At 48.0% G+C, this 13,583-nt stretch overlaps 1 protein-coding gene across 3 annotated transcripts in view; it reads right to left on the reverse strand.

Annotated features, from left to right (window-relative positions):
• IQGAP1 (IQ motif containing GTPase activating protein 1) overlaps positions 1-13,583 on the reverse strand; it is a 101,387-nt gene that overhangs the window by 10,558 nt on the left and 77,246 nt on the right. For all 3 annotated transcript variants that reach the window (XM_082736140.1, XM_082736141.1, XM_082736139.1), the window contains 11 exons: positions 12,738-12,893; positions 12,336-12,499; positions 11,445-11,669; positions 7,941-8,081; positions 7,763-7,847; positions 6,514-6,746; positions 5,790-5,922; positions 4,491-4,593; positions 3,840-3,975; positions 3,368-3,455; positions 783-995 (listed from right to left, as the gene is read on the reverse strand). In XM_082736140.1, coding sequence (XP_082592266.1) covers positions 783-995; positions 3,368-3,455; positions 3,840-3,975; positions 4,491-4,593; positions 5,790-5,922; positions 6,514-6,746; positions 7,763-7,847; positions 7,941-8,081; positions 11,445-11,669; positions 12,336-12,499; positions 12,738-12,893 — 1,677 coding nt within the window. The remainder of the gene's footprint in view (positions 1-782; positions 996-3,367; positions 3,456-3,839; positions 3,976-4,490; positions 4,594-5,789; positions 5,923-6,513; positions 6,747-7,762; positions 7,848-7,940; positions 8,082-11,444; positions 11,670-12,335; positions 12,500-12,737; positions 12,894-13,583) is intronic.

Consider the following 13,583-nt stretch of genomic DNA (forward strand, 5'->3'; position numbering starts at 1 on the left):
TATCCCTGTCTATATTTTCCCCATCTGTATTACAGGCAGGGAAATATGTTACTTTTTTTAGATTTTATTTATTTATTTGACAGAGAGAAATTACAAGTACACTGAGAGGCAGGCAGAGAGAGAGAGAAGGAAGCAGGCTCCCTGCTGAGCAGAGAGACCGATGCGGGACTCGATCCCAGGACCCTGAGATCATGACCTGAGCCGAAGGCAGCGGCTTAACCCACTGAGCCACCCAGGCGCCCCGGGAAATATGTTATTTTTACAGAGTTCCATGTTCTTATAATTTGCTTGCAAAGCTGGTTTAACCTCTAAATACGGTGTCAGGAGAGGGAAGAAAAGATCATCTTACTGTATCAGTTAGCAAGCTCCCTAGTGTGCATGGTACGGCCTTACTGGGCCAGCCCACACTCTGGGCCCACACCAGATCCCCTTACTTGGGAAGACTGACACAAATCAAGTATTTCATGACCCACTGGATGTGAATTTATGTGTCACAGCAGTCATTAAAAAATCTTCCTTAAGGCCAAAGACAAATCAAGGCATAGGAAGCTCTGATTAGGGTCTCTCCCTAGTGACATAGGCCATGGAGTAAGTCATAAAAGGGCAGGCAAGGTCCTTGTGCTGGAGAAGCTGACAACAAGCCCTCAGAGAAGAGGTCCCTGACCTGACTGTGCACTGAAGGCATGCTGTCCTCCAAACAGCTACAGTCACCTCACAAGCCGCTGAGACAGGTTTGCGCATGGCCAGGCTGCCCCTGCCCGTGCCCATGCCGCACGCAGTACCTTGGCAATGTCATTGATCAGCTCCTGGTATCTGTTCTTTGGGTCCACTGTCCCAAGCTCTGTTAGCTTCTTCAAGCCCGACTGGATCTTCTCCTTCTTCTCCTGGAGGGTGAGGTTGCTGTCTTCCTTTACGAATTTGGACTTTTTCATCTTGTCGGGAGTTTTGGCGTCACGAATAGCGCGCCTCTGCATGGCCCTCTGATGTTCTGCTTCCTACAGACACAGAGAAGAGAAAGAAGTTGCTGCCAAGTTCAGCACACTAACCCAAAACTCGAGTCTATAGAGCATATCCACACCCGGATTTATACAGCTCTGACAGTTCATTCTGGAAACAGAGGGAACAAACCTGCCCTCTGACAATGGACAGAGAAACCGCATGGTGCACAGGCGGATCTCCTCTAGAAGAGGTTACATCGCTGAAATCACACGGCCTCATGGGACTTCTGTCCTGGATTCTCTCGTACAGTTAGGAGACTGGGCTCCAGTGCTACAAAATCCCTTGTTTTTTTCCTATCACATTTTGAGCCACGAGAGTCATTTAATTTTCCCAGAAACACAGCTTTGCCCTTGGGTGAATGTGGTAACCACACCAAGGCGATACCAGTACTCAGTTGATGCTTTTTGCCACCTAGACCAGGCCGGGTCACGCGGACGGCCTCCCCCCGCTCTCATGCATGCTGTAAATGCCAGTGTCTAGAGAATGAAAGTCCTTCCTGTGATTCTTCTTTAGGCAGTCAACATCCAACGTTTGCCCATTATGTCTCTGCCCAACATGACCCACACCACTAATCCATTTTTCTGGTGCTTTCTTCCTTCTTCAGCTCCCTGCAATCTGGCTTCTGCATCTCTACTCTCACGCCCAACTACCACCCCTCATTCGTACCCTCTGCACTTTCTCCCTGCCCTAGGCATGGCTTTGGTACCTCCAAGCAACCCGTGGCAGTTTCTCTCCCATTGTTCATTCTCAAAACCTCATTCATCAGATCTATGCGGACAGATCTCACATTTCTGCGGCTAAGCCTCTGGTACCGCATTCTGAACTGTCTGTACCGGAATGCTCCCATTTGGAATGGCTTGTGACTCCTCCCGAACTGGAGCAACTCCCTCTCCCAGAATGCCCCTTCCTCCTGCTGTCAAGACCACTCCGCAACGCACAAGACGAAGGGCATAAACCCTGGAGTCAGACGGAGTCTGATCCAAGATTGGTTCTACCTTGACACGCGGACGGCCGTGGGCCAGTTATGTGACCTCTAACGGTCTTAGACTCCGCGGCTGTAACAAGAGGATGAAAAGCCTCACCTTACAGAGGTAGTGGGAGGAGGACATGAAAGAACACAGGTGAGAGGCCCACACTAACAGCAGGCTCTCATTAAAGACGGGGTCTGCCTTTCCTCCTGTCAAACAAGCTGCAGTGGTTGGTTATGATTCTCTTCTCGTCCCTCCCACACATCTAGTCAGTAATCAATCATAGCAGGTAAGAGCTGAGAGTTCATTAAAAACAGTGGTTTTCAAGGAGTCCTGGGGGCCGCAATAAGGGACACCCACAGGTACCCAGAACCCTGGGGGTGGGGTTGCAAGGGCCCGGAGCAGCTCCTGTTTTTCCTCCTTCATAATCGGGTTTCCCAGTAAACTCTCGTCTAACAAAAAGGATACGTGTGCTCAACATTTCAAACAAATGACCTATTCTTCACATTCTACAAATGCAAAAGAGGGATCTTAGACAGGAAGTGCCTCATCCACCACTTCCCACCGCCAAGCTGCCCCCAACTAGTGGGGCCAGACTTGATCCCACAGCTCAACTGCTTGACCACCATTTGCTGTGAGAGTAGTAAATGGTCCCAGGGTTACAGAAGTCCTTTACTCTGCATCTGTCCAGTGCTAAGCAGAGGTTCTACTTAATTTGTTCTCCGGTCTTACTCCTCCCTGCTCACCCTCACCCACATCTCCATTCTAGAAATGTCAGACCAACTATATGTCAGGCCCTTCCCTCCCTCATGCCTCTGCGTGGACTCTCCTACCCAAGACGCCTCTCGTCTATGCGCACACCCAGTCCCATCCACGCCTCCTGAGTGTGGCTCAAGTCCGTGTCTTCTGACACTTTGCTCCTCACTGGCCTCTTTCCTGAGCTTTGGCTATTTTTAAAGCCAACATCAAAGTCAATTTTTAATGGTTTTCTAAGTATTTCAGATCCGTATGGCACATTTCTCCAACTAGATCATGAGTTCAGTGAGCTCAGGAGCCACATTCTGAAATTTTCTTCTATCTACCAAGGCACTTAACAAAATTCTAATGATATTAGACAGATTATTAGACAGACTTGCCAATTTCGCCTCAGTTAATTAAATTAACACATACACAGATTGCATGAGCCTTATGCCCTGAGAGCAGCGGCCTCTTGACGTGGGAGCCAACAACTTTCTCAGCGGGCTCCAACCACCACCTTGCCCCGGTCATCCGACAGCTGATGGACGGGACCACTGTTCTGGGCTGCCCACAGGGAAGCATCTCCTGGGATTCGGGCCCCACCCCCTCGCCCATGGCCCGCACCAATCACGGGAGCTCCTGTGCCCTTTGTTAAGTTTTACCTGTTCACTGGTGGCTGGGGTTTCCAGGATTTCCGTCAAGGTCTCGCCTGGCTGGAACCGGATGACGTCCACAATTAAACGTTTCGTGCTAAAAGGAGATGGGGGGAGACCGTCACCGTCACCAGGTCTCCCACCTTCCCTTGAACGGAGCTGAGCAGCAGCATACACACGCCGCTTCACACAGGTCCTGCAGGGCAGCTGCTAGCACAAGGCACTCGAGGCCCCAGGCTGACAGCACGGTACCAGGCTGAGGATTTCTCAGGTGTGAGTTTCACCTCAGCCTCTTATTAGCAACTGAGGCAGGTAAGCCCTGCGCCGAGTATAATAGATAAGGGCAGCCGGAATCATGACAGGCTTAAAAGGTCGTGGTGATGGTTTCAGGGATGAACAAGTGGACATGTCCGCCAAGGCCAAGGCATCACTGTGCTGTGTCTGCCTCCTTCTTCCCACTCCCGACACTCCCAGCACTCACTTCAGCAGGATGGTCCGAGCGTCCATTTCTGCATTCTCGTCGCCAGGCACGTCAAACTTGTTGGTCAGCGTGAGGGACACTTCTGTCTTAGCCAGCGCCTCCTTATTGGGGTCATTTAAATTGCCAGCGCTCTCTCCTGCAGTTTGGGGAGAGGAGAGAGGATCAGCATAACAAAGAGAGGAGACCCTGGAGGACAGATGTGAATGCTTGCCTAAGGAGATAGGAATGCCAGCCTAAGGTGCCTAAGAAGATACGTGAATAAGCCAGCAGCTCTGCTGTGGCAAGGACACCTTCTTGTTGAGAAATAAAGAAACTAAAGGCCAAATGACATAAGCAAAGGATCCATAATAACAATTTCATAAATGCTAACAAGCCATTTCAGTCATTGTAATATGACAAATCTCTAAGATAACCTGTTCATTTCCTTTATAGGACTTCTAATTTACTTATAGGATTATGTGTATAATATCCATGTGTAAAAGTCCCCCTTCCACTGGACCTCAGCTTCTCAGAGACGGGGGTGGGACACATCTGTTGTCTTCCCTCAGGCACACTCAGAGCTGGAGGGACACAGAGGCGGAGAAGGTGGCAGTCAAGCCTCCCTCCAGCACCTTCCCTGTCACCTTCTGGGTGGTTAAGCCAGAACTTTACCTATCAGGGACTCGATGGTGGGCACCTCGCCCAGGTCGTCCAGCAGCTCATGGATGGGATCGTTGTGTTCTGGAGCAATGGCGTCCTGATGATCCAACAGGAGCTGCATGGAACACCCAGAAGTCAAGTCCATGTGCGACACAGCCCATCGGCCCTCAGCCCCACCAATTAGGCCCAACAGCACAGAAGGGTCTGATAACCAAGCTCCTGCATTCAAAGAACTGACGGGCCAATCCCCAACAAATCAAGCCAAGTCAACCGTATAACACATGAAGCATCACGCTGGCCTCTGCTGGATGACTTAGGGGATAACGCAGGGAGAAGAAATACCAGTACAGTCTCTACCTCGTGGATAGGAGGGATTTAAGCGGACCCTACATGGGGGAGAATGACAAACCCCACAGACTTCAAAATCCAAAGTTATAATGTACCCTACAACAAATTCAAAAAATTCACATGCACACTCGTACTTAATGTGTGCTACTTACGGCATCTCTTAGGTCAGAGAGAAGTACACTGGACCCATGACCCCAGTGTCTTGGGGACACTGAAGCAGAGCCTTTAAGATACTATTGTCCTAAGGGATACCCTCAGAGAGTGTAGTACCTGAAATTTCCTTTACCTTTTTTTTTTTTTAAGATTTAATTTATTTATTTATCAGAGAGAGAGAGAGAGAGTGCATGAGCACACAAGCAGGGAGAGGAGTAGAGGGAGAGGGAGAAGCAGGCTCCCTGCTGAGCAAGGAGCCCAGTGTGGGACTCGATCCTAGGACCCTGAGTTCATGACCTGAGCTGAAGGCAGACACTTAACTGATTGAGCCACCCAAGCTTTACTTTTTATGTATTTCCTCTTCTGTTTCTCCAAATGAGAAAAGAATGAATTACAAAAATATTGGGGGGAAAAAGAGCACCCAAGGGAAACCACTCTAAGGGCCACAGAGGAAAAAGTGGGTATTTTAGATGTTGAAAAATTAACACCGAGGGCCACGACAAATAGATCAGTGCTCACAATGGTGACTCTGGAGCCCACCCGTGGCGACTCTGTTTCAGTGGGCCTGTCGTGGGGTCCAGGAACTTCATTTGTGACCATCAGCCCAGGTGACTCCAATGCAGAGGGCCTTGGATCACTTTGAGACACTGAGCAATCTTGTTAATACGCAAAGGGAAACAAGGCAGATGTGATGTCAGCAAGACCAAAGGAAGGGGAGGTATCCGGCTTTCCAGAGATGGTAAGCAGCACCCAGGGAAGGCAATCAAGGACAGAACAAGGAAGTTAAGTAATTAAAGAAAAAATACTTACAGTGTGGGTGTTGATGATTTCACCAATAGAAATGTAGATCACTGGTTTGGTGAGGGTCACTAAATCAGAATATTCATCCACATTAAATTTATCCTGAAGCTCTGGGACATCACAAGCAGTTTGGAAAAACCGTCTGAAAATAAACAGGAGAGCCAGATCCCCAGGTGACACATGTGCAGAGCCAGCGATTAGAAATCCCACAAACCTCCGGAGTGGGGCGTTCAAAGAGAAGACCGTCAGTCCAAAAATTCCAGAGAAGTTGCACATGTTCGCTGCTCTTCCTGGCCTCAGGGTGGCGGTTCTAATAACTTCTCCCTCCACCCAGTTTTAATTCCACCCACAGGAACTGCTCACCCGTAATTTAAGACCATTTGCAAACACTGGAGTCATTAGGCAAACCAACTTTATCTTTAAGACAATGTCCTGAACTCACAACTGGATGTTTAATTTGCAAATGCTGAAAGCACTCTCCAGTTCTTCTCTGATTACAAATTAACACCTGCCCAATGTGGGTTCACTGCTTTTATGCTAAATGTGGGCTACTCTGTTGGAATATATTTTAACAGCTCAAAAGCCTCTTCTTCACATCCAGAAGCTATGAGCACATCAAACATATATCCAGCAGCATAGCAGGGTCCAGGGAAAGCCAAGTGTGGTATCTATTTTTGTCCCGACACTCAGAGATAGAAACACGCCCACAAGTACCTTGTTCCTTGCCCCCTACCTGAATTTCTGGTAGGACTGGGAGAGATACTCGTTAATGATGCCCAGGTGCGCATTATCTCCCAGAAACATCTTATTGGAAGCTGCATGCTGGAGCATCTTGGCAATGGAGCCAAGATTTCGGCGTTGGTCTGTGGTGAGCTGGCCTCCGGCTGACAGGTCAATGATATCAAAGGCATCGGGAGCAACAATGGCTGGATTCATGTATCGATAGTAAAGCAAGTTACCAATAATCTGCAAACAGACGGAAAAGAGAGATGGGTGTTAAAAACCACTCCACCGAGCAAGCCACAAAAGACTTTGCTAGCAAAGAAAACCAGAAAATGCAGTCCTGTGGGGAAAAGTAAATACCATGCACGCACCCACACATGCATACATGCACACACTTCCTCTCAGGGTCTGAAATTAGCACGACCAAACATCCCACAGTTGGATACAGAGAAAAAGAGAACGAGAACAGAACTGAATATCACTACAAGGAAAGAGCAGCTTTAGGAGGTAACAATGACAGATTTAAAGTCTGTCACTGAGTGTTTTAGGGCATCCTCTGTTCACATTATCACAGCAGCAAATCGGGCTGCCGTAGCCTGCATGACCTCATTAGCATAGTGTCATCTGTTCAACCCCCACCATCCTCATGCTGCAGACTTCAACGGTGGACAAGTTCATGCCTCTGAAATTAAAGTCACTCGACACACATCTCCACAGAAGAATTCAAGGATAGTCATAGCATTTCCCTAGGAGTTTCATTAAAAAAAAAAAAAAATTAATTCACCTGAATAGAAAGTCTAGAATCGAGGCCTCATTGTAGGAAAGCACAGAACTAGGAGAGAGAAAAAAAAAGCGTTCAGATTAAGGGGAGGGGAAAAAAAAGGGGAAGGAGCATAGCCGAGTAAGAAAGACAGTTATCAGCAACAGCCTTAGCAGAAACAGCGCTTGATGCCATTCACCCGACCACCAGCAGAGGGAGAAATTCTTCAGCAAAAAGATAGGACCCAAGAAATTTCTCTTCAGATAGGAAAATCCTCCTCCTCTACTTGTTGGACATCTGTGTGCCATACAGTAAAGGAGCTACACAGGGACTAGGAGAGGTATCATTTATGATTTACGATCACCGATCACTTTCAAGAGCTCACAACCAAATGGGAGCTATTGTCGGAATCTACGCTTGCACACTAGCTGAAGGGCTCAGTCGGGCCTCTCCTCAACAGTCTGCCGGAGGACAAGGACGGGCCAGCATCCGGTCTTACCTTCAGCAGCTCATCCTCACCGGCGTCAGGGAACTTCTCATGCAACGAGTCCTTCAGCACTTTGGCGATGAAGCGCATCCCATAGCTGTGGGACAGACAAAACTCCATGAGAGTGGCCGGGGGGGCAGAAGGGCACCCACACTGGGCTCTATCCGGACTCCCGACTCATGGCACTCACGGGATTTTGTCCACAGAGCTGATGATGGCCGAGAGGAACTTGTCGGTCACGGCCCGCATGTTCCTGATGGAGTTGTCTAGCCGTGTCTTGACCTCTTCATGAGCCAGAGCCTGCTCAGGGGTCACATCATAGGGCAGTTTGCTGGGAAAGCAAAAATCACCCCCAACTGGGTTAGGTAACAACCAGGAAGAGCCCGAGGCAGGACTGTGTCTTTCAGAAACAGAAAGACCCAGAGAGATCAGCTAAGGTGCTGATGCTCAGACAGCCGGTCAACGTGGGGCCGGAATCTGAGCTCGGGCTTTTCAGGTGTGCACTGGGTACCTAGAACTACGTGCCAGGCACTGTGACAAGCCCTTGGGATAAAAGCTATCATAAGACACGACAGCTTCCCGAGTCTCTCACAGTCTGGTCGGAGAGACACGCTGATACTGGTAAACATACTACGCCGTACAATAAGGCAACCGGTGCCCCAGGGCAGGGCTGCCACTCAGATGGGAGGAACGAAAGAGACACCTGAACTCGGGGAAAAGGAGAAACACTGTCCTCCAGGAAGGAAGCTCAAATGCAGAGCAATGGAAGAGGAGAAATGAAGTGGTCAAGTAAAGAGGGGCTGGGTTGTGGAGGGCCTGGTAGGTAACACTGAGAGGTCTGGACTTCCCTGGACGCCAGGGAGAGCCACCAGAGGACAGGAGACCTGAGCCTGAGGAAGATTTCTGTGGCTCCCCATGAAGAATGCATTAAAGACGGACAGTCCCTGATGAGAAAGATGGGTTAGTGCCACAGCCTGATTAAGAAATAATGAGGGCATGAGCATGGTTGCAGCAGTGGGGACCAAGGAGACAGATCTAAGATGCTAAGGGGACACAATCAGTGGGATGTGGTGACTCTCTGGGTATTGGTGAGGGAAGTGACAGTTACATACAGAAACTGAAGCCTGAGGAGCTGATAAGATCCCTCAGAGAGAGTCTAAAGAAACTGGCAAGAAAATATAGTAGACATGCTAGGCTTAACTGGGAAGGATAGGAGGCGCTAAAAGACAAGAACGAAATGCTGGGATCAAGGTTCTGGTACTGCCAACGAGGTCAAAAAGGAGTAACGATTATCCTGGATTATCTGGGTGGCTAAAATCCAATCATAAGTGTCCTAACGAGACAAAGGCAGGGGGAGATTTGACAGACAGGGAGGAGAGGGTGCCGTGACTACAGTGATCCAGCCACGAATCAAGGATGCCAACAGCCCCCAGGGAAACTGGAGGCAAGGAACGGATTTCCCACTAGAGCCTCCAGGGGAGCCTGGCCCTGCCGACACCTTGCTTTTGGCCCATTGATACTGATTTCGGATTTCTGGTCTCCACAACTAAGAGAGTAAATTTGTTAGTGTAAACCACCAAGTTTGTAGCAATTTGTCACAGGAGCAGAAGCAAACAGATACAAGCAGATAGATACAATGGCATTTGTCATGTTATGTCTGAATTACAACTAAGCAGACTACCAACACCAGACTTCAGCGAAAATCAGTAAAAGCATTCTGTTTGAAACTGTCTATGTGGAATTTGTAAGAGTAGCATATGTTTTGTTATTTGTAAGTTATGTGTTCTGTACATTTTATATCAACAAAATGTTTAACTTTGTGTGTAACTGACATTTGGTAAAAAATAGTAATGAGAAAAGGGAATGAAAGTGCTCAGCACAATGAGTGAAGTCAGAGAACAGAACGTTACATTTCTCAGATTTTAGAGGCAAACATTCCCAAGAGGGGACCAGGTCCCAGTCCCTGTGTCTAGCGTCTGAAGCTCAGGGATCCGCGACGCCCACAGGCAGGATCAGCTCCCACTGCACTGTTACACCTCCCAGTTATCACTGGCAAAAAATGTATTGAAATCAATTTCCATTTTATGAAAAATATAACAAAGTAAGACACCAGTTTGTGACAGGCGCTCACGGGGCGGGGGGGGGGGGGCAACCCTGGCATGCCTACCAGAACTTTGATCTGAAACGGCCTGACTCATGGACCATGAGAAAGGGTAACTCCGCACCCTTGAGCCAGTGTCCTGTAGGGCAGGGACACCCTGGGTTGCAGGCAAAACTTCTCAGTCTGGCACGGCATTTGTCAACCACAGTCCCAGATCTGAGCCTCAGGTTTCAGGGCAAAACACAAATGCCCTTTCCACCACACCCAGCAATGACCCGCCTCCTGGTGACAGACACACGGTTACTGAGAACAGATCAGGTGCCCAGTGATCCAGAGGGGATAAGGCCTTTCTCAGAGTCAGCAGAGTGTCAGTCCTCAATCCAGAGTGCGCCTTCCCCTTTGCCTGGGGGCCAGGCACCTGGACAGCATGACACTGGGCAGCAGAGCTCAGAGCGGGAGCTTGTGCCAGTCCACGACTCCATCTGGGACGGGAAGGAGCCCGAGCCAGGATGGAGTCAGCACCTTGCTTCCTTCCCTGAGAAATTGTGGTTATGAGAAATACCAGCTGAACTCCACATGTGCTGAGGTGCCCAGGATTTTCAGCTACTGGCCCACAGAGGACGCTCTAAGTAGTGACAATACGAAGAGCCAACCTTGCTCAGCTCCAGGGAACTTCACGCACAACCTTGACCTCGACCTACTCCATGACTGCCAGGAAAAACCAAAAGCACCTGAACCAAGCTGCTCAGTCTCTCCGCTCCCACTCAAGCTGGAGAAAACCAGACACATGCTGGCTCTAGGAACTGTAATTTCCCAGCATCGCACACTCTACTGACACACCTTTCTCTAGATGTGTTAATGCTGGTGGTTAAACAGCGCCCTGGCCCAGAAATCCTGAGTTATGTTAGTCCAACCTGCCCCCAGGGTTCCAGGGCCGCCCCACACCATCTCCTCCCCTTTAACAAAACACGCTGATCTCACGCACCTAAGTCCTCCCGTCCAACTGCATCTCCAAAGATGCCAGTGTCCTTCAGGTCCGGGACCCCCAAGCACGTTCTACCTCAGAGCGCTCAGACATGAAGCGCCTACACCTGGCTCTCAGCAAGACCGGCCCCATCTTATTAACCTTCAGGCCACAGTTATGTGAAATTCCACCTTCTCAGAGACGCCTTCCCTAACCACTAGACCTAAGTTACTTCCGTCCTGTACTCCCCATTATAGTTCCTGAGGCAAGACTTCATAAAACTCTCAATCCGTCATTTCATGTTCAGGTGCCTGTCTCTCCCATGCAAGAAACCATGAACAGAGGGCAGAGGGCCTGTCTGTTCCATTTGTACTGTACATATGCCCTACACAGAGCCTGGCACGTGGCAAGCACTCAATAAATATTTGTGGATAATAAATAAATTGTGCACTCAATAAATATTTGTGGATAATAAATAAATTGTGCAGGGATAAATCACCAGGTCAACAATGTAAAGAGGAGGCTTCTAAGGAAAAACTATCTGAACAAGTATTACTTTATAAATCAAAGGTTAAATGCTTAAAAAAGAAAATAACAAAAATACCAAAAAGGTGTTGCAGTTGCCTTACCTTGCCTCTCCCGTCTGAGACTCCATCTGATTAACCCAAGACTTGTATATATCCACAGGGTCAGTTTTGATGTTGAGAGACTTGTCATCCATAATCTCCTTCACGACGGGGGCCAGGATTTGTCTCAGGGCATTCTGGCCCCGTGCGCCTCGGTTAAAACTCACAACCATCTTAATGACTGTAGGATTTCCTGTCACGATCTCTTGAATCTGATCTACTTTTGACCTACAAAACATCAGACACAAATTCAAATTAAACTAATCATGGAGTCTATCAACGTACAGACAGAACATCTACTCAAAGAAGGCCCCATCCCCTGGAAAGAGAAACCACTGGAAGGAAGGAGGTATGTGCTCTTTGTCTAGAAACACTGCCTGACACTGACCTGAACCCAGGACCCTCCTGCTGTTTGCAAACTCAATCACGGGAACATGACTAAGACCTTTACTAAGATAAAAATGTGGCATCTTCGGGTGCTTGGGTGGCTCAGTGGGTTAAAGCCTCTGCCTTCGGCTCAGGTCATGATCCCAGGGTCCTGGGATCGGGCCCCTCTCTCTCTGCCTACTTGTAATCTCTCTCTGTGTCAAATAAATAAATAAAATTTTAAAAAAATTTAAAAATGTGTCATTTTCATGTTCGGATCTGCTTTTTAAAAAATCGTTATCTTAATGTAGAATCTTCCTAAAATCACTTCAGTGAATCTCTAACTCTACCACTTCCTTGAAGCAGCAACACTTTGTACTTATGATTTAAAAACTGGAAGCTTCTCTCGAGTCAGTGTTTCACCTAGATCATAGTGTTAACTGAGGTCAAGCAGAGGATGGGCAGGCCTGAATCTCAAACTGTGAGTGAGTGTGACGGGGTCCCGGCCCAGCAGCCATCTGCTCGTACTTGATCTCCTCCTGGAGCGCCGTCTTGAAGAGCCGTAGGAGCAGGTACTCCTCTCGCTGGTTGGACGCGTAGTTGTACAGGGTGAAGATTACAGAGTCCATGAATTTGGTGGATTTGTTCTGGGGCATCTGAAAAATCAGCTTTGCCAAATAGGTGGGGTTCGTCTGAAATAAAACCAAGGGATACATAATTTCTGGGTAATATAAGGACTGGCACGGATATTCACACTCTGTTGAACTTGAAGCCTTAGGATGTGTGGAAGTAATCAGGAAAAGTAGACATCCCTTTGCACCCCTCAGGGGAAGCCAGAAATGCTCTCACAGAGATGCATGTTAGCTAAGGTCTTCTTGTGGGAAAGGAAGCAGGTTAAGCCTTCTAAGAGCGGCTCCAGGAACCACTCACCTGCAATAAATAAAAGAGGTGTTGGTAAGCCTCCAGCTTCTCTCTCTTCTCCTTGCTCAAAGCCTTGAGCCCTCCCTTCTGCTTATTTAGCATCATCATATCAGACAACTGCTCCTTATTCTTCTTGGTAAGTTTTTTACTGTGGGAAACCACATCCTGGAAATGAAAACATACACATAAATCAAAAAGCTTTGAAAGATGAAACTGGGCACTGCGGGAAAGGCCTTGGAACCCCAAAAAACTTGCAGATCCCATTAACTATTTTAGAATCTCTACACTGTAGCCTATTTTCAGCACACCCATCAAATCTCCTACTTCCAGCTCCCTCTTAAGAACTTGCAGCAGGGGCTCCTGGGTGGCTCAGATGGTTAAGCATTTGCCTTCGGCTCAGGTCACGATCCCAAAGTCCTGGGATCAAGTTCCGCATCAGGCCCCCGGCTTAGTGGGAAGCCTGCTTCTCCCTCTGTCTCTCCCCCTGCTTGTGCCTTCTCTGTCTCTGTCTCTCTCAACTGAATAAATATCATCTTTAAAAAAAAGAACCTGCACCACAAAAATGTCCATAGACTCAGAAAACCAACTTCTGGGAATCTATATTAAAAACAAAGTCTTAAATACCACAAAAGCTATGTGTTCACTAAGACATTAACTACAATGTTATTTGTAATAAAAACTTGAAAACAATGAAATGTCAGGTAGGTGCTGCCATTAAAAACAGTATTTAGAACTAGTGATCACATGTGAAGCATCTTATCCTCTAACAGTAAGCGAAAATGGAAGATACAAAATGACCGTGGGGGGGGGGGTGGAATTCTGGGATGATTTTTGTATCTTTTCCTCTATTTAAAA

Source organism: Mustela nivalis, assembly GCF_964662115.1.
Source record: "Mustela nivalis genome assembly, chromosome: 6".
In the NCBI taxonomy this organism is placed as follows: Eukaryota; Metazoa; Chordata; class Mammalia; order Carnivora; family Mustelidae; genus Mustela; species Mustela nivalis.